Source organism: Mustela lutreola, chromosome 11, assembly GCF_030435805.1.
Source record: "Mustela lutreola isolate mMusLut2 chromosome 11, mMusLut2.pri, whole genome shotgun sequence".
Classification (NCBI taxonomy): Eukaryota; Metazoa; Chordata; class Mammalia; order Carnivora; family Mustelidae; genus Mustela; species Mustela lutreola.
The window spans coordinates 52255749-52276839 of record NC_081300.1 but is presented as its reverse complement, the minus strand read 5'-3'; the positions used below and the strand labels follow the sequence as shown (position 1 = coordinate 52276839).

Here is a 21091-nt window from a genome sequence, read left to right as displayed (position 1 = left end):
TTCAGGAAAGGTCTGACTCCAGTCCCCGGGGACAAAGATGGACAAAAACCCAGGCTCAGGTGTGGCAGAAAGGAGGAAACCTACACAATAGGAATCTGAGGTGACCTCAGTCCTCACTATCCTCAGGGGCTGGGGACAACTCAGGTGCCACAGGCAGAATCCTGACCCAGAGCAGGAGTGGTTCTGTTCCCGAGTCAGGAGACCCCACAAACATGGTCTGGCCCCTTTTGGATGGAATGCTGTCCCCTTTTTTGGCTCTGGTCATAATCAGCTTCTGAAGGGGACAGGGCCGGGGATTTGTCTCCCACCTGTCCTGTCTCAGGGTATGAGAACAACAGATACTGAAAAGGGCCTCCCAATGGCATGGAGGGACAGCAGGAAGGCGCCGGGGCACAGTGACTGGCAGGCAGAGCCCCACGACCTCCACAAACAATGATTCCCCTAGCATGGGCCAAGGGCTGGTATGCTGACCTCATGACTAAAAAACGTTACTGCACACCCACCCGCCCGCCCGCCCGCCCCGCAGCCTGTGAGCTGGAAATGTCTTCGTAAAATCACACAAAGCTGGGAAAAGCACCCCGGGCCAGCTGGTCCCTCACGTGCCCGCAGCTGCTCCGTGTGGCGCTCCCCGCACCCAGGACCCAGGGAAGCTGACCAGACAGGGGGCGCTATCGACGGGAGATGCAGTCGCACACAGTCTCCAAGCTTACCGGTGTCGGGGTTGTACACATCTCCATCGTTAACCAGCACTTTGTTAAAGAGGACGACGCCCCCGTCGCTGGGGAAAGGCTTCTGGGTGAGCCCCGCCGAGAAAGACACCAGAGAAGGCACTGGAACCCCTGGAGCCGAGAGGACATGGAGCGTGTACAGGGGTCAGAGATCAGGGCCTGGATCACTGAGGCCTCTGTGCCAGGCTGGACAGGCAGCCTCACCGTACTCTTGCCTTAAGGTGGTAGAGCACCGTGGGACACCAAGTGCTCACACGCAAGGGCCAGACCAGTCCTGGTCAGGCCAGTAGCCAGGCCTGCTGAGCAGTGGGACATGCACAGGCAGGGGGTGGGCCTGTGAGGCCACAGGCATGTGTGAGCCGCTGCGTGACACTGGGCGTGTTTGGGCATCGGGGGGCTCAGGGCGGGCATGGAGTGGGGCACTGGGAAGCTGGGCACGGCCACACCAGGCACAGACCCAGCCAGGGAGCCTCTTGGCCAACTCCACAAGCTCAGGGTTGATGTCTGATGGAAAGTCCTGGTCTCAGGCTTGACTCTGCCCCTCTCTGAGGGCTCAGTCCAGTCAGGAGTGGTCCCCGCCCCTTTGGCGGACCCCGACTTCCACCCACATTATCAGCCCAGAGGGAGGAGGTAGGACAGGCAGGAGAGGGGCAGAGGTGGCCCTGGTCTCCCAGCAGACGTACCTGGGGGGGCTGCCGGAGGGGAGTTGGGGTATCCTGGAAAACAAAATAGGGTCGAATGTCAAATAGTAGCCCCACTTTTTCTCCCTGCTCTTCATGCCATTTCTTTAAATAGACCTAGACCTAGGCCCCCACTCCAAGCTGCCTTCCCAGGAGCAGAGGCACAGTCGTGTCCCCACTGTGCCTGCTTCCTCACTAGCCCACTTTTCCCTGAGCAGAGAAGAGCCCTGAGGGCAAGCTGGCTGGGGGAGAGAAGAGGATGCTAGACTCCGTCTTTCCTGCATGCATGTGGGGGGGGGGGGGGGCTAGAAGTGCGGAGGGACAAACGGCGTCCTAGACTATAACCAGCTGTAAGGCACGGCATGAACAGGAGGAAAACTGTCCTCTCCAGAGAGGCACAGGCGCCTGGCGGAGAGCTGTGGTGGCTGCAGCTTGGGGAGGCTGAGCAGGAACAAAACACCCATGGCTTCTCGTGTTCCTAGCACGGGCCCTTCCTGCCTGGAGGCCATGGCACCTCAGGGGCCCCGGGGGCACCAGACCCTCCCTGCTGGGGTCAGCCTGCTGGGGTTTGCTCTGTCTCACGCAGCACCCTGCTTCCCTGTCCAGGCCCCGAGCCTCTGGTCCCCCATCTGTTGAACGGAATGACTACGGACAGCACAGTGCAGCGAGCACAGCTACTGCAGAGCCAGCCCCTGATTCAGTCCCTGGCACGCAGCAAGAGTCCCACACAGGCTCGCTCCCTTTTTCTCCTCCCTCCTGCCTTGCCCCAACACCGTCCCCCGCCTCCCCAGCTCACAAATAGCCCTTCCTGGCCACGCAATGAACAAGGCTTTCTCCTCCAACCTCTAGGCTCCTACTATTTACCCTGCTTTTTGCCTGTGAAGGAACTGAGTCTTACAGGGGTGACAAAGCTGCCCCAGGCCCCAAAGCCTGGGGTCACGTCCCTGAGATATGAGCCTGAACCTTCTGGCCCACCCACCCCGAGGGGTGGCATTCTCCACTGCTGTGCAGGCTCCCAGGCCACAATGGGAGTCCCAGGTACGTGTCCTACCAGAAGAGGGATGCGGTGTTTACTGCACTATCCTTGGGGCTGCCTGGCCTCTGGGGTTTTAATCAGCATGAACTCATCCCTCAGCACCTCTAAAGAGCTTTTTGGAACTTGCACCAGGAACGACCCTGCAGCAGACCCCCTAAGGCTCAGGCTGACCCTCCATATATTCTCACAACACCCAACCTCCCCAACCCCCAGGCTCAGATGTGCCAGCTGCGGGGGACTTACCTGGTGCTCCCGCGAAGCCTTCGGTACTAGGGATGGGCCGCTGCCCCGACTGGCCGTCCACTCCTTGGGGCAGGCCCCTCCCCGACATGCCCATCCTCCCCGGAGGCCCCGCCTCCCCAGTCTCCATGATGACCCCAGTGGAGCCGGGCAAGAAGGGCAGCCCTGTCCAGCCTGGCCATGCTGGCGGGGGCAATGGCTGTGGGGGTTTCTTGGGCAGGATGGGCTGCTGGCCCATGTGTGGCCATTTTCTGGGGTCCTCAGAAAGCGGGGGAGCACTTGGTGTTGGCAGAGGAGTCGGCTCGGGATGAGAGGCCTCTGTGGGGGCCTCCACCAGAGCTGGGCGGGAGGGCTTTCCAGGCACCTGCGGGGTCTTTCCTCCGGATGGGGGTGCTTCAGAGGGCTCCTCCGCTGAGCATTTGGAAAATGGAGAGAAACAGGCAGGGTTAAAAACCTCAGACATGACTGCTCAGCCCAGGCTCCTCCCTAGGCTAACCCTACAGGCTCAGCACCCTAGGCAGGTATGTGGCTGGTGGCTGTGCATACAGCAGCAACAGCATCGTGGGCACTGGCCTGGCAAGCCCAGAGCAGCCTCCCCAGCGTGGGGACAGCGTGCCTCACAGCTTCAGAAGATGGGCCCCAGGTCAAGCTACCCTCAAGTCACCCAGAAGCTGGTGAGGCCAGCGGGGACCAGGGCTCAAGGGGTAGGGGGAGGATTTTCAACCTTTCTACACAATGGCTGCACTCCCCAAAGCAGCACCACTCTTAGCCCCAGCACCGAAACTTGAAACTTGGGATTTCTCCACATGATGATACCACAGGTGTGTCACGAATTACTCAACAGGACCCACTGCCCCCAACCACCTTATGTTTCCTCGGTCATAAGTCGAGGCCCTGCAGAATGCAGCTGCCACCATGACCCCAGGAAGCATCAGGGAGCTGGAGGCTCCTCTGCAGTAGGCACAGGCCCCAAAGGAGCAGAAACACCCTACGCCTCTTGCCACAGTCTTAAGATCGCCAACTGAGGGAATTTCCACGGGAGGAACCCGCTGATTCACATTTCCCTGCCCTCGTGGGATGGCGCTGTGACACACCAGGAAGCTGCCTCCCCTTCCTCCTATGAATACATTCCTGGAACCAGGCAGGCTTCCAGGAAGGTTTCCTGAGGGCCCATGAAGCAGCTAAAAATAACCAGGACTGGCAGATACAGGCCTCAAAACCAAACCCCACCCACCTCTACTGTCGGTATGGTGTTGGCAGTGCCCAGGTCCCAAAACTATACGATGAAGTCCAGGCAAAATCAGTGATTGCATTTTGACCCACTGTCTTGTTTCCAAACTCACTAAGGTAACTACAGCGATCAAACACATGCTCCCCTTCCACCAAAGAGCCATGAAGCTCACACACGCCCAGCCCCAAAGGAACTGACCAGGGCTCCATGACAGAATTACACCCTATGGAGAATGCTTCACCACTTTCTCAGTCATCAGAAGGGTAATACAGAGCTAACACTTAGATGCAAGAGAAGAGAATTCACATCATTCAATGGAACAGCATAAGGCCTCAATTCTCTTCAAAACCATCGTTGAGAAGCGTTGGGTTAGATAGAAATTGTGAGAGAGGGACTGCAGACATGGGGACATCAGCGACAATGGAGGACAGGAGAGAACAGTTTGGAAACACAAAGGCTGCCCATTGATTCAGGAGGCTCCCAACCCTCTTTTCCTTCTCAGCTCCCAGGACACTTACTTACAGCTTAGGTTGGAGAAAGGGAGAATCTTCAAATTGACCCCATAATGAAGCCCACCAGCATGAAATCTTATCCAGTGCCTCACCTTCAAATATGAACCATGGTCAAGATCACATGGTATGCAAGGAGAGCCTCCAAAAAGAAACAGACTAAAACAAGTCATCCAACTAATGAAAAGAAATTCTGAAGAAATACACCATGCAAGAAAAGAAACATGTAAAACTCTCAAATAAATAAATAAATAAATAAATAACAAAACCAAAAACAACACCAAAGCCACCATCAGCAATGCAAGTATGGAGTGGTATAAAAAGGCATAATCACAATCAGGAAGAGCCTTTGCTAATAAATATATGCTTGCCAAAATAAGCACATTCAATGAAAGAGTTTCATAGAGAAAATCAAGGAAATCTTTCAGAAGGTAGAACAGGAAGATGAAATGATGGACAACAGGAAGGGCACCAAAAGAAAATTAGTCCAAAAAAAAAAAAAAAAGAAAGAAAGAAAGAAAATTAGTCCAGAAATCTTCCAAGAAAAAAATCAGAAAAACAGACATAGGACGGAAAATGAGGTGGTAAGGTGAGAAGCATCAAATACACACACACACACACACACACACACACACACACACACAATTTGATTCCAGCACAATTATTAAATAAAAGACCTAAACCAAGGCATTTTCAGAACACTGAGGAAAAGGGAAGATCCTATAAGCTTTCAGGGGAAAAAATTTTTTTAAAGTGATTTTAAATCCAAAGAGCATCATCAGGCTTCTCAACAACAGAAACTAGAAGACAAGAGAGCAATGTCTTCAAATTTTGAGGGCATCATTGCTGATCTTGAATTCTCTACCCAACCAAAATATCCATCAATTATGATTCAAGAAAAAATATTTTCAGACATGAAATATTTAAAAAAAAAACTATCAGGCCTCTTAAAAAGCTTAGAAAACATGTTCCACTGAAACAAGTAAACCATGAAAAAGAGCAAACAGCCCAAAACAAGAGAGGTTCAAGAAATTTCTAGGATGGTAGTAAAGCAAGTTTCAAACTGAAAGCCCTTTAGCAAGTCTGGAGAAGAAGCCGTCTAGATGGAATCGGAAAGAGAGAACTCCAGAGGGGAGGTCATGAATTTGAAAAAATAAAATAAAATAAAAATGGGACCAACAAATGATCTGCTACTTTATATGGAATAGAAAATTATATTGAGAGGATACCCTAGGGTAAGAAGAATCCAAAGTAGATACATAAAATCTAGCAAATAATAGTATAAGACTGCTGCTAATTCAAAGAAGAGCAAAACAAAATGCAACATAATCATATTCAGCTATATTGAACTATTTAGCTCATAACAGCATAAATATCGACCACTGATTAGTGGTAAATTCTAGTGGGAGTTGGGGGGGGCGGGGAAGCAGGAGAGCTATGAGTGAGCCTAATACATAAACTAATGCTGACAGCTGATACTTGCTATGTAATGTCTAAATACGATACACATAATATCTATATAGAGAGATATTTAAAATTAATAGTCAATTTAGAAATATAGAGGTAAATATCAGTTGCATGTGGCTGCCTCTGGAGCTAGAAGTTCCAGGGACAGGTGGGGACAGGGGGTGGTTTCCTTATAAGCCTTTCAGTACGAGTTTATTTATTTTTATGAAACGTAACTGAAGAAGACATTCTCCGAGGGCCTGTTTCTACCCTTGCCTTCCAATGCAAGCGCACCAGCCTGCACTGTGCATCTGTCCTCCCTTCCCTCCTCCTCACCCCGTGCCCCCCCGCCCCCCCTTTCCCTTCTGGTGCTGCCCCATCCACGTCACTCCTCAGGCCTCTTTCCTTCCCCACCCCCCACCTAGGGCTCCTGTCCTGTAGTCCACGTGTATGTGTCTCCATCCAAAATTTAAAAGTAAACACTTTCCCTCAGTCCTCAGTGGATGGTGGTCAGCAAAGTACAAGCCCCCTGAACCGGTCTTTATTTTCTTACCTGTTCCTACCACACTCTCCGAACCAGCGCTCTTTCTCTGAAAGCCATCAGCATTCTCCCAGGCCCTGCGTCCAGCCACTCAGTCATATTCTCTCTCACTCACACGCACTTTCACACACACACACACACACACACACACACGCTCTGTTGCTAAGTCCTGCTGATTCTAATCCTGAAATACTTTGGCTCCTCCTTCCACACCTTTTTCAGAATGCCCTTTTTGAAAGCTTTCTGGACATAGGATCGCTCGAAAATCTGCAGTTGTTTCCCAATGCTCATAAAATCCAGCCGAATCTCTCCCGACATCCCGAGTTCCCCCACCTGCTCCAACTCCTCCTGCAGCCTCAGTGTCCTCATTGGTGCCTTACCCTCCTCGGAGCTTCTCTGCCTTTGCATCTTTGCTTTTAGTGTTCCCACTCCCTAAGACAGCTTCTTCCAGCACCTTCCCTGAAGACCCGGTTCAGACACCACCTCTCCCAGGAAGCCAGCAGGGATCTGCCTAACAGAGCTTGAACAATCCCACCTCTGAACCTTGAAGCACTTTGAGCCTCTGGGAGCTCTTTCAGTTTTTTTAATATCATTCTTGTCATGCTGGATGATGAGCCATTGAGGACACATTTTACCGAGATTTTATCCTCCAGTTTGGCACAGGGCCGCATCACATTGAGACATTTAAGTGTTTGGTGAATGAATGAAGCTTAGAAGGATGGCAGGTACTAGGGGCCACACCCTAACTCCCCGCCAGCCATTGCATTAGGCACTTGAATTTTGGCCAAAAGTCTTCGTCATTCTGGGGGTCTCAGACCATTCTTTTACATCCATCACTCCTTCAACACCCAGGCTTGTCACACAGGGTGGAAGCCAGAGGGAAAAGAATAAACAGACACCCTCCACTGATCTCCTTGTGGAGGGCACCCATGCTTGCTGTAAGCGGCTGACTGCTCCAAGAGATATCCGTCAGGGCCGTGAAGACAAAGCTGCCCTGGGTCCCGTCATTCCCCAGCCCCGCCCCCCTTACCCCCAGCTTAGGCCGGCTCCCCAGCATCACCGTATCACATGTCGTTTCCAACGCAGATACACGCATTACAAAGACTGGGACAGCATTTTGCTCATTCTGGAAAGATCACTCCTGGCCGCAGCTTGTCTTTCTGAACTCAACATGTGTTTCTAATTCAGAGAGTGACCATTTGAACTGAGCCGTCGCGAAGAGCCCAGGGTTGCTGCCCAGGCGTCTGAGCCGAGGCGTCGGAGGAGGGGCGGGCTGCACCCCGCGTGCGCTGCCTCGGCCCCTGGAGCCGCCCCAGGCTCCAGGCCTGATCTGTCCTTGTGGCCTCAGGCCACCCCAGCCTACGGGCAGCACCGCAGCCCGCCGTGGACGGGCCTGGTACCCAGCCGCGAAAGGCCGCTCCTTCTCCTCCCGAGTCCTATCAAACGCCAGTTCCACCCTCACTAAAGCTAAGACCCGCGGAAGCCCAGCCGCAGTCCTCCATGAGACCACGTGCGAAGGACGGGGCTCCTGCAGCCGTTTTGCGCCCTGGCGGGGCGGGGGGGTGGGGATAGGAGCCCGGGTTGTGTCTGTGCCCTGTGCCGCCAGGACACCCCAGAGGGAGACCAGCTGTGAGGTGGCGGGAAACTGCAGGAAGGAGGGCCCACGGGGGCATCTGTTCCAGACGCAGAGCAGCGGCACGGGCTGGTCTGCGGTGTCGGCTCGGGCCCCGCTGGGCTGCGGGAAGGCCAGCGACCCCTCCCGCCTCATCCGCCTGGTCCGTTCAACAGGCCAGACCCCAGCCCCCCCCCCTGCCAACCAGACCAAACCGGTGCCCGCTTCCCCGGCTGTCACACACTGTGCGGGGCGTCCGGCGGAGGGGGCGGCCGACGTGCGGGAAGGCTGACAGGTGGCCATCGGGCCTCCAGACGCTCCCCGGACGCTCGCGAAGTCTTCGCAGCTGACCACCAGCGTGCGCCACGAGGAAGGGGATGCTCCGGCTCCCCGCAGCGGCGCGGCGGACGCATGAGCCCCACCACCACCCCGGGCACGCCCCCGGAGCACTGCAGGCCTGCTGGGGCGGGGAGAACCCCTTACAGCCCCTGACCTGGTCTCCGGGCCACGGTTCTACACTGCGCACGCAGTGACCTGGACACGGCTGGCAGCTCTGGCTGGAACGACAGGAAGCCCTGGGAGCCACGGAGGAGCGCAGTGTGGCCTCCTAGAGAGGGCGACAGAGCGAGTCCCGACGCAACCACGCGGGAAACCCTGGAATCGGGGCCATATTTCCCACCAGCACAACCTAGAGAACACGGAGACGCCCACACAGGCAGTGAGACGTTTGAAACGGAAGGAATTTGCAAGCACAGAATCCCAGGGTTGGGGGAGTCGCACCTAGCCGGGCATCAACACCACGTGGGAATATTCTGGTGGGGAGGGAATAGAATTTCACAGGCGGATCCTCAAATCCCTATAGAAATGCACAGAATCTACGCTCCCTGGCTGAAGACTGACTACAAAGCCGCAGTGAGGGAGATGGAAAGCGCGGAAGAGTCCGCAAGCGGACTGGCTCACACCTAGTTCCCTCTGGTTGCCCCCCAGTGTCAAAGTCGCCCTTTCATTCTCTCTCCTCTCCCTTCTTCCCTGTTTCTCCCCTTCTTTTGGGCATAGCTCCCCCTGGGTGGTGATAATCCTGCTGCCTTTGAAGTGGCCTTCCTTCTGTTTCTGAGACCAGAACTAGGGTTTTTTTGTTTTATTTTGTTTTAATTACAAATTTGATAACAAATTCCTGGGTCATGTCTCATGTTGAGCAGGAATCTCCTGACTGCCCCCCCACCCCAACAGAGTTCTTCTTTTGCTAAAGCTCCCTGAGGACTTTTGCATGCAGTTATGAGAGAGCTCAGCCCTGAGAACACCACTGTTCTAAATTCAAGGTTAAGATGCAGAAAAGCAGCTGTTACTTACGCCCACCAAAGGACATGACCAATACAGATGCCCACAGGGTCAAAGGGTGCATCTTGCTAGAGTCAGGATGGTCTGAGTGTACGCAGTTTGCTTTCGCCTTTATATCTTTCAAAAACCCTGACTTGGCCCATCATGCTATCTTGGACCTAAACCAGCCCCAGATTCAGCCAATTTCAACGTGAGAGCCCACGCCAGCACTGTGGCATCAGACCACTCTTCCCCTCGCCAAGTTTTATGGTTAAATATTTGGAAAATTCATGCTTTTTCGTTCTCATGGCACAGCTTGCATTAAGCAACTTGATAAAGACGGGATTCCTAAATCTCTAACACTCCTAAACGAAACATTGTGCTTCGTCTAATGCAAGTCCTAAGAGAAACAGCCCTCTGACATAAGCAGAAGAAACAGATGGGGGGGATGTGAAAAAGGAAGTAATGCGGCTGTCACCGGGGTCTGTTGAAACAACATCCTAGTATCTAGGCGGGTACATCCCTTCTTGGAACAGTGACACAGGGTAAGAGAGCTTCCCTGATGCACAGAAGTATTCCTCCGCCTGCCGTCCACTCCCAACGGGGGCCCCAGGTTTTTCAACCCTAGGAAGCCCCTCTCTCTCCTAATAAAAGGCACAGCACAAACACTGGCATCTAGCCAGGACTCAGCATCTAGGGCACACCAGGAGGCTGGGATACACCGGCTGTCAGAGGACACGGCCAGCCGCGGCCTTGCTGACAATGCTCAAGTTACAGGCCAGGGCAGTCCTCGGGGCCCAGGCAGGAAAAGATGCCTTTCACCCAGGCTGGGGGCAGACCCTGGAGCTGCCTGCCACAGAGCTACTCCTACCCCGCAAGATGCTGACCCAGGGAAAGGCAGAGGGTGCCAGCCAGAAGGGCAGGGCCCCACGCATCTCCAGTGATGGAAGTGAGCATTGGCAGGGAGAGGGCCAAACCTCTATGGCCACATCAGACAGAAGGACAGAGGACTTACCAACCTAACTTTGTCCCAAGTGCTGAGCCTCTCATCAACAGAAGTATTTGAATGTGAATCCTGAATAGCTTGGGAGGGGACATTTCTGGACTTTTTGTACTTCCCACCTGACCCCCGACTTAGAAAAGAAAACAAAAGGGGGAGGAAAGAGAGAAAACCCCCACTGGGTATCTGGAACATTCCACAGAGCAGCCAGGAGCCTGACATGCAGAGCTCTCATCCCGTGTCTGCTCTGTGGACAGGCTGCTCTGGCTTCCTGAGACTAAGTGCCTGGGGGTTTGTAGGAAGTGAAAGGGAGAAAAGTTCAGTTGTGAGCAGAGTAAACATCTATTACACGGTACAGAGGGTTAAAGTAATAGGTAATGCCCACTGATTACCTATGCCAGTGATTACCAGGGGCCAGGCACCATTTAATACTCCACTCCTTATGAGTATTAATCCTCTCTACACCATTTTGAGGTGTCATTATTATTTCCAACTAAAAGATGCAGGAAGTGCATCTTTTAGGTAATTAGGTAATTAGGTAAATAAATGACTTCCCCAAAGTCCTAGAGAAAGCTTAGAGGTAGCTGGGATTGCAAACCCAGGAAATAGATGCTGCGTGGGTCAAAATCCTCTGATAGTTCCTCATCATACTTAAATCTTTTACCGTAGCCTATAAAATCCTCCATGATATGGTTCCTACCCCCTCTCTGACCTTAATGCTTAGGACCTACTTGCCTTGTTCATATACTTGATAAAACTAGCATTCTGAGTTTTTCAAACAGGGCCAACTCATTATTGCCTCAGGGCCTTTGAACATGCTGTTCTGTCAGCCTGGAACACTTCCCACAGATCTCTGCAGGGTTCTACAAAGATGTCATCTCCACTGAGCAACCCTCCGCTGGCCAAGCACCTAAAATATATTGCTGTCTCCTCTTCTTCATGAACTTACTCTGTTGTGTCTTTCCTTGTGGACTGAGCACTGCTTGGCTGCGCATCGACTGTCTTTCTACCAGAGTAAAACATTCACAAGGCTGGCACTGCAGCCCCAGAATGCGGCTCAGATTGTATGAGCTGAATGAATGAGTACAGGAATGAATGGTGGGTGTGATGGAGGGGGCCAGGAGAGGGGCATCACATTTTACTGAGCTCAAGGTGAGATACTGGTTCTTTACCTTTTGGAAGCTAGGCACTTCTCTGTGTCCAGATTTTTGGTCCAAAAAAATAATCAACATTTGCAAATAATTTCAAGAGTTCCTTTTAAACCCCAAGGAAGAACATCTGCATTAATGGGAGGGAGACGAAATAGATTTGGAGCTATATGAGCATCAGCAGAAGCCCCTTCTGCTCCCGCCCTGGGTGCCTTCTGGAAAATTCAGGCCCTCTTAGGGATGCTTCTGAAGAAAAGAACGGCATCCAAGAACAGGGCAGTGCGCCGGGTAGAAAGGCCAAACTTCGCCTCCCTGGTCAGTCCAGCCATCTGGTTCCTGGTCCAAACCTGCATCCTGCATCCTCATTCCTGGGCCTTTACTCCCTGAGGGAGATAGGATGACTGTCGTTAATATTCCTTCCCTCCCAATGCACACGAACCACGTCACCCTACAAGAGCTAACTTGCGGGGCGCTAGGGTGGCTCTGTGGGTTAAAGCCTCTGCCTTCGGCTCAGGTCACGATCCTGGGGTCCTGGGATCGAGCCCCGCATCGGGCTCTCTGCTCAGTGGGGAGCCTGCTTCCCCCTCCCTCTCTCTGCCTGCCCCTCTGCCTGCTTGCGATCTCTGTCTGTCAAACAAGTAAATAAAATAAAAAGAGCTAACTTGCTTTGACCAACAGAATGTGGCAGAGAGGCGGCCATGCCTGGAAGGGGCCCAGCAGCTTCCACTTTCCTTTACGGACCAGTCACCATGTAGTAAGTCTGACTACCTTGAGACAGCCATGCTGTGAAGCAGCCCAAGTTAGCCAGAGAGAGAGACAGAGACAGAGACAGAGACAGAGAGAGAACGGCTGCATGGAGGACCCTGACCTTCCAGCCCAGCCAGGCCCAGCCGCCATGCTGATGGCCAAGAGACTGACTCAGGCTAATGTCAAATGGAGCAGAACCACCAAGCCAAGCTAAACCAAGCCCCACCGAGTTCCTGATGCACAGAAAAATGGAAAACATATTTTGTTTTCCAGGTATTTCCCTCCTGCTTTTCTGGGCCCGAACCACCCCCTCATTATTCGTTCCAGTAACACCTCCTTCCAGAAGCTTCTCTTATCACTCCACCTCACTCTTCCCCCTTCAGTCTCTAAACTCTCAACCCACTCAACCTTGAAGCCGTGACTCGGGGGCTCTCTCCTGACTTCTACAGTGGCCGCAGGGACCCCTCCACGCACCCAGTGTGCCTATGCACCACGCCCTGCCCCCCAGCTCCATTCCCGTGACCCTTTGTCAGCTTGTTGGCCACCAGACTGTCATTGTCGCATGCATTGTCATCCACATAATCCACACACATAGCTCATTAACTACCACATAATAGAGGCTCGGTGAGATCTTAGGAACTGAAAGGATAAACCCTACAGCATTGGCTGGGCCTTACGCACTATCACATTCATTCTCTCTGCAGACCTGTGTGGCTTTCCCACTCTGACTGAAAATGCCTTGAGGGTCAGGATCATGCTACTCATTCTCTCCATGTCTCTCACAGAGCCCTGCACACGGCAGGTGCTCAATAACGGCTCACTTGACTTTCAACTGGCCGATGTGTGACTTTCACTGTGACCTTCATTCCTGATTTGCCCCCCCGGACCTCTGCTACTCAGGCTCCAGAACTCCCAGACCCGGATGCTATACAAGGAGAAAGAAAGCCCTGCTTGTTTATTTTTGGTTCTTTTCAATCAATGGAATTCTCGAAAGTCCACACTTTCTACATTCACAGTGATGAATTCATTCCAGAAGGATAATCTTTGAGAAGCTACATTCTCTTTTAAGACGTTCACCTCTGACATGATAGACAAGTGTGAAAGAGTTAACACAGCTTCCCACACCGCCTGGGAGTTGCAAATCAACTGGAAATATCTGGTTCAATCTGTTATTATAAAGCATAGTCCAGACAGCGCTGTCACCCCAAGGACAATCATTCTATGAACACACACAGTGTTGTGACCTTTACTCAACATTCCAGAGATACAGGAGCTGTGTGGGCCTGGGAGGGGGGGAGGGTTATAAATAGTGTAGTGTCGTGGGCCTCGCACTGGGGTGAAGGCCCGCTTCCTCATCCTGGCAGGCCTGGGTGCCCCCTTATCTATAAGCCCCTTATCTCCGGGAACAACAAGGCACTTTCCTACCTGACTACCTCAGCCCCTTCAGCTTCCTGGGGACCTAGTCAGGACTCGCCATGGCTCCCCTCCCTCTCATGCTCTAGCCCTCCCCTCCTTGGGTTTTAGGTCTCGGTTTGGACCCAAAAATCCTAGAGGCCCGCTCCAGACCATAAATTCTCAGTTCAACATGTGACGGCCTTTGTCACCTGGAGCCGAGCCAAACAGGAAGAGAGGAGAAAACAGGGAGAGGGCCAGGAAGTGCGGTCCTTGTAGGCCTCCAGTTGGCCCTCACCAAGTCCTTTTGGACCCTGTAAATCTGTGTTCAACTCTGGAATATGCAAAGGAGATGTGCTCCGGACTGGAAGACAATTCTTGGATGCAGCCCCTCCAGGGTTCCCACCCCGGCTCTGCCACTTCCTGGCTATGTACACTTCCTTTGGGGAAAGCAGTGCACCTTCCCCAAGTGGCGGTTGGGGGTGGGGGGGGGCTCTAAGACATGCCCCCTGAGTGAACCAGCTCAGTGCTGGTACACAGAACGTGCTCAATAAATGTGAACTCACTTTTAGTCCCTGCCTCCAATTAGAGAGGGCTGTCTCATGACCGAGACAACTTAAATGAAAGAATGGAGGTATAAGAGAAGCCCTGTCCTTCAGGGAAGATGGGCTGAACCCTCAAGTAGCAAAGAAGTGAACTCTGTTGCATATATTACTTCATGTTATTAAGGAACCACTCATTCATTCATTCAACAAACATTAACTGAGCATCTAACACGTAGCAAGCATTGCTCTAGGCACAGTGGTTCTAGGCACCACACGGCCTTCAACAGTCACTGCCCCTAAAATGTTATTTGTCCAGCGTCTGGTCCCTGTCTCTGGAAAGGAAGAGGAAAGTATTTTATTGCCATCTCCTAGGCCTCAGATTTCAGGGAAGAGGAGGTAGCCTGAAGATGATGCGGACAAAGATTATAATGACACCCGCAAACAAAAGGCGAGGCTGAGGACAAGTGAACCTGTAAGCATACAGGAGGCTCCCTGACTAAAAATGGGACGATATCCACCGCTCCAGGCTGTCACGCCAAAAACGGGACCCCAACCCTTCGCTCAGCAACATGACAGAAATACACAGATAGACATCTGCCATCCCCCCTGTGGTGAAGGAGTATTCCTTTTTCATTTTCAATTTGTTGTCCTGATACTTCTGGAAAATGCACAGACGGTAAATGCTACAGTGATGACAAACTGTTTTCAATAAAAGTTTGCAAATACTCTCGATGTGGGTATTTATCTCACGGCCACTCAGCACCAGTGATTCACAAGCTGGCACCAACCTACGAACCACACTTAGGGGAGGACAGACGCAGTCAGTTCCATGAGCCATCCAAAGTCTAGCATGACACACGTGGCAAGCAAATACAAGAAATGGAACTGTAGAGGTCAACTTACTTGCCGACGGCTGAAATCGGATCAGGTCTTGCAGGTCAGTAGAAATCTGGAAAACGTGGCTGTAGAACTGCTGGACAGAATTCTTCAGGCCAGATATGTCTCTGGAATGTGACCGCAGTGTCCCATTCATCTGCCTGACACAACTCCAGAGGCTGCCGACATGCTTGTTAAGCCCCTCCTTGATCCTCTGAAGACTTCCCGAGATGGAGTCCAGCTTGCTGCAGGTTTTCTCCAGGTGAGACACCCTGTTCTCCACCACGGAGACGTCCCTGTGGACCCCGTGTGTGTTCTCCTTACAAGCGTCCAGCTCAGAGAGGACCCGATTCTGCAGTTGCTGCCACCTCTCCTCCAGCTGGCTGCAGCAGTGGGCCAGGGGGTCCCGGGGAGATGGCAGGGGCTCCACCGTCCTTCCTTGCTCACCCCCCTTAGAAAACCCACCCACTGCCGTGTTTTTACCTTCTCTACAGCTGTTCAGCTCATTCTGGAGCTGATTCACATCGTCCTCTGTGTGGTTTAGTTGAGAATAAAGAAAACGAAAATCCTGCTGAAGTTTCTGGATGCTACGTTCGGTTTCTTGAAACTTCCTATGCATCGTGTCATTCAGGGATTTCAAAAGGTTCACACTATCACCCATTAGGTGGTCTTCTCCATTTGGCAAAGTATCTTCTATCCCATGAGGCTCTCTCGGAAAGTTCTGCAGGCAAATATCCTCCACAACTTGAACTTTGTTCTTCAGGTGATTTAACTCTATCAGGACCTGCTTGTTCCCAGCCCCTGACACCGCAGGTAAGGCGGAGGCTGAGGGGGTGAGTTCTGCCTCAGTGCTGTTGGCCACCTCCGAGAGAACACTCCCCAGGCGCTCTTCCAAAGACTGTATTTTGTGATCAAGAAGTTGCTTCAGGTCGTGCACCTCGCCATTAATGGCCCCCCGAAGGGTTTCCTCAATGTAAAAGCAGTGTTCTTCCGCATTCTTCTCTGTCACATTGATCCTTGCATCTAGTTCATTCCACCTGGCATCAAAGTCCACGTCTGGCTCTGGAACTGCAAGGCGGTCAAACTCATTGTCCAGTCGTGCATTCAGCATTCTGGTGGCCTCAGCAACTCTTTCGATTTTCTGGTCTAACATCTTGATCTGTTGCCCAAAGTCGCCATTCTTTTTACCACCACAGCAGTCTGACTGAGCTGAAGGATCTTGTACCCGGGCTCGAAGATCATTTATTTCTTTTCTCAGGTTTGTTTCCTTCTCTCCTATAAGTTCAATCACTCCTAGGTAGCTGCTGCCATAGTCATCACACTGCTGTTGGAGGCCAATCAGCTTGTACTCACAGGAGTTCTTCAGATCAGCCAGCTTTCTGTCCATTCCCTCCATGAGCTCCTCTCTCAGGGCATCAATCTTACTATCGACATAGGCTTGGTAGAGCTCATTGGTCGTCATGGTCACCGTAGGGCCCTGGGCAGCCTCCTGGAGCTGTCTGAGCTGTCCTTCATACCCCTTTACCTTCCCATCCAGTTCTTCCAGCTTGTCACTCTTGGTCTTCAGAGCATCCTTGACCTCAGCCAACTCAGACTTGATGTCCTTCATGCCAGATTCCTTATTGTTGAGGACATCGGGAAGCTGGACGGTCTCCGTGTCTCCGCCAACAGCACTGTCGGGCACTTGCTGGGGGTGCAGGTTACTGAGCCATGATGCCAGCATTTTGCTGGCATCGTCCTGAATGGCATGTTTGAGGTTTTCGTTCACTCCAGCAATGGAAGACTGGAGATCAAGAACTGTCCTTGTGAGTCGGAGAACCTTCTCTTCAAGCACCTGGATTTTCTTTTCCTGAAGTTCTTGTGGTCCCTGTTTTGGATCTACCGTTTGGCTTGGTTCTGCTGCACGGGTTGGTGACAAAGTCTTCTTGGGCTCTGAGACTTGGCTCGGTTCATTATCTGTTACAAAGAAAGAGTCAGAAATGACTTAACACATTCTACCGTTTCCCATTTTCTGCACAGGCAATAAACAGCATATTTGAGGAATATTATTAAACCTTCACATAGACATCCCCTCTCACCACAGGCAATTGTGGGAGAAAGAAAAAGACTATAGGCTTTGAGTCAAAGAGACCTCCCCTCGCATTCTCGCTTCACTGTCTGCCCTTGAGCAAGTTAATTAACTTCTGTGAAGCATAACGCCCTCACCTACCAACCAGAGATACTATCTTCCTTCCTAGGGTTGTTAAGAGAACATGTACGTGGCACATAATAGACAGTCAGTGGTCTCTTCCACCCTAAAGGGAAGTGTTCTTAATCTACTCAGTATACGAACACATCATTCCCACATTAGTGAACAGCAGCCACACCCCACTGGTTGACTACATACTGTAAAACCACAAGAAGCCACTTTGGCATGATCCACCCATTAGCTGTTGGGTGGTATGATATCATATAAGCAGTAAGTTATCCTTCAGGCAACTCCTAAATGTTCTTTGACTTTTATTAACTTCGCTAGGCTAAAGGAGTCTCACAGACATTGTTCAGCACCCTTATGCAGTTGGGGAAACTAAAAGCAAAAGAGATAGAGCAGTGATCCTCTTGGCATCTCCTAACGATAAAGCCACGGGGTCATATATACTAAGATTCACTAAATCGAAGAATATAAACATTGAATTTTTGATCATCTGAGAAATCTACCTCCAAGGAAATATTCTGAATGGAAGGAAGAAAAAAAGTTATAAAGATGATGAGATGAGTCATAAAAATGAAAATAAAGCGATCAATAAACTAAACAAACAAACAAACAAATTACTGAAACCTGAGGTAATAGGAGATTAGAAGCAAACCATGCCCCTGAACATGGATAGCAGGATACGAGGAACACTAGAAAGAGCTAACAGGGGCACCTGAATGGCTCAGTTGGTCAAGCCTCCGGCTCTTGATTTCAGCTCAGGTCATAATCTCAGGGTCCTGGGATCAGGAACAACGTTGGGCTCCCTGCTCAGTGGGAGGTCTGCTTCTCCCTTTCCCTCTGCCCTTCCCACTGCTCTCTCTCTCTCTCTCTGAAATAAATAAATCTCGAAGGAAGGAAGGAGCAAACAACAACACGCCTGCACGGATGGAGACCATCTTGACAGGTGGAAAAAGTCAAACACAATCTATGCAAAGAAATAAAATGCATTAAGGCACACTGAACGACCACTACAAGTAAATGTAGAACGCTGTAGATATTTGCGTCTACTGTTCATTGTTTTTTCCTCCCCTAAACTTTTGGACGCAATCATAACCACAGCTATTATTCATTAAAATCAACTGAGTGGTAAAACCAAGACTAGAATTCAGTCGGCCAAACTCCCAAGCAGAGAACTATAAAGAATACCTTGTTTTCCACATTGAAAAAAAGTATTCTACTTCAAGCCACTAGGAGCAAAAAACCAAGCTGTTGATCACATACGGATGAAATGCCATTCTGAACAAAGGAAATGAAAGCAAAAGGCAGGAGATTGGGGGGAAATCCACATGTAAGGAGATGCTTCTTCTACCCACTCCCAGGGACTGTGGAAACTGCCACAAGTTCTTGAAAGGATGATTTGCTTATGTATCAAAATCTCAGAATCCCTTTGCCCCTGCAATTATACTTCTAGAAGTTTATTCTAGTTAATAATCAGGGATGAATCTAAAATACTAACAGGAAAAAATGTTTATTCAAATACTAGCTACAAAAAACAACAGCAGCAAAAAACAACAAATACTATCTATAATAGTGAAAAACCACAGACAACCTAAGTGACCAATAGTAGGGGATGGTGTTCAAATAATCACATTCTCAAAAGCCATTAAATGATACCGTAGATTATTTAATGAATGGTTGTTCATTATAGATTAAGTTAAAAAATAAGTTCTTTTTTTTTTTTTTAAGATTTTATTTATTTATTTGACAGAGATCACAGTAGGCTGAGAGAGAGGAGGAAGCAGGCTCCACACGGAGCAGAGAGCCCGATGTGGGGCTCCATCACAGGACCCTGGGATCACGACCTGCCCCGAAGGCAGAGGCTTTAAGACACTGAGCCACCCAGGTGCCCCAAGTCAAAAAATAAGTTCTAAAGATAGCATGTTCTTGGGGTACCTGGATGGCTCAGTCGGTTAAGCCTCTGACTTATGCTCCTGTCACGATCTCAGGGTCCTGGAAACAAGCCCCACGTCAGGCCCCGTGCTCAGTGGGGAGTTTGCTTCTTCCTCTCCTTCAGCCCCTCTCCCCCTCCTTCTGCCTGTACTCATTCTCGAGTGTGCACGATCTCTTGCTTTCTCTCTCTCAAATAAATAATTTTAAAAAATAGTATGTTCTTTATAATGATAGTGGATTAAGGACAAGCACTTCTTTTTCATTCCCTTACAAAATCTTACTAAAATGACAAAACAAAAAAAACAGAACCATGTCATGTATAAAAAAAATTAGGCATCAGAATGGTTTTGGACATTTTAATAGCTGCATTGGAAGCTAGAAAACTGAGTGATACTTTCAAAATCCTAAAGGAAAGTTATCTCAAATCTAGAATTCTAAAGATAGAATAAAAATGTTTTTGACTATACAATAATAGAAAGTGTACCTCCCACACAATCTCATAAAACTACTGGAGGATGTGCTTTACCAAGACAAGGCAGTAAGTTGAGAACAAGCAGAGAGTAAAGGAAAGAGGGAATCAATGGGAAAGATACAAGTAAGAGCACCAGTTGGCAGCTGTGAACAAGGAAAAGAGGGTAACCACGTGGGGCAGGTAAGAAAGCTCTAGGAGAGACTGCTTCCAGAAGATAACACTGATGTGTCTAAACACAATGAGAGGACATCTACATAATCATCCAGAGGAGAGTGTGGGTTGAAACAGGGACAAAGACATAAAAAAAAAAAAAAAATCAAGCAAAGGAAAATATAAGAAAATTATAACTCTAAAGAAACCAATAAAGCTGTGTAAGAAAGACAACAAATTCATAGTATATGACACGACTCAGCGGTGAACATTATCTATACAGTTACTACAATGTAGACAACAAGTATTAAACTAAAAACCTGGTATAAACTTATGGAATGATGAGGGTACAGGAGCCATGTGCTGGAAAGCAGAGGAAAAGGCGTCCAACCCTCACCTTCCGTGATGAGAGCTCAACAGATATGGAGGTAAATTCCACAAAATGATCTAAAGAGTTGAAAGGAATTACCGCTGAGAAGGGAAACGGGGGGAGAATGAGGGTCACTGCTTTCCTAAGGGTCCTTTTAAACTTTTCCTTTTCGACTCAGGAAACTATATACAGGCTTAAATGTTATAAAATAAAAATGGAAGAAAAGTAAACTATTCTGATCCAACAGATGCCCTTCGTGTGTCCCCGTCATATTATCTATGATGACTTCTTGTAATTACTTGTCTGACGTTTGCCTTTGGTGAATTCAGGGACTGCCTGTTTGTTTTTCACTTTTCCCAAGTATCTAGTATACAGCCTACCAGATATAGAAGCTCCATAAATATTTGTGGGATGAATAAGCAAATTTTTCTTTAACAAAATGTATGTGCAGACATGGGAAGTGAGTAATACATGATAACAAAATGTTAGCAGTAGTTAATACATGGTGATGAGATTATGTGGAACTAAGTATTTCTCCATACTTTATAAGCATTCTTTAATTGATACACATGACTTTTTTCACAAAATTATTTTAAAATCTATTTTACAGACAGTATTGGGAAACACTAAGTTTCAAAATTGATAATACCTCATGGGAAAATATAATCATTTGAAGACAACCATCAAATTCATGAGGTAACCTAGGTTACATGTATTCTCACTGAACTTAGAAAAGATAAAAGGACAATTTTTAATCCATAAAAGTCATTTGCTTAATGTTATACAAAAAAAAAAAAAAAGGTGAAAATTATCACTGCTTTCTTAATTATTCACTGAGTTTGTGCTACTTCAAAGACAATTCAGAAACAGATTTAAGAACAACTTCACTGATGCCTCTCCCTCTTAGCTTTGCAAATATCTCACCCCA

At 49.6% G+C, this 21091-nt stretch overlaps 1 protein-coding gene across 1 annotated transcript in view; it reads right to left on the bottom strand.

Annotated features, from left to right (window-relative positions):
• Window positions 1-21091, bottom strand: part of EMILIN2 (elastin microfibril interfacer 2) — a 55470-nt gene that overhangs the window by 3074 nt on the left and 31305 nt on the right. Inside the window, exons 4-7 of the mRNA XM_059140775.1 lie at window positions 15076-17004; window positions 2688-3095; window positions 1412-1444; window positions 711-839 (exon numbers count right to left, since the gene is read on the bottom strand). Coding sequence (XP_058996758.1) covers window positions 711-839; window positions 1412-1444; window positions 2688-3095; window positions 15076-17004 — 2499 coding nt within the window. The remainder of the gene's footprint in view (window positions 1-710; window positions 840-1411; window positions 1445-2687; window positions 3096-15075; window positions 17005-21091) is intronic.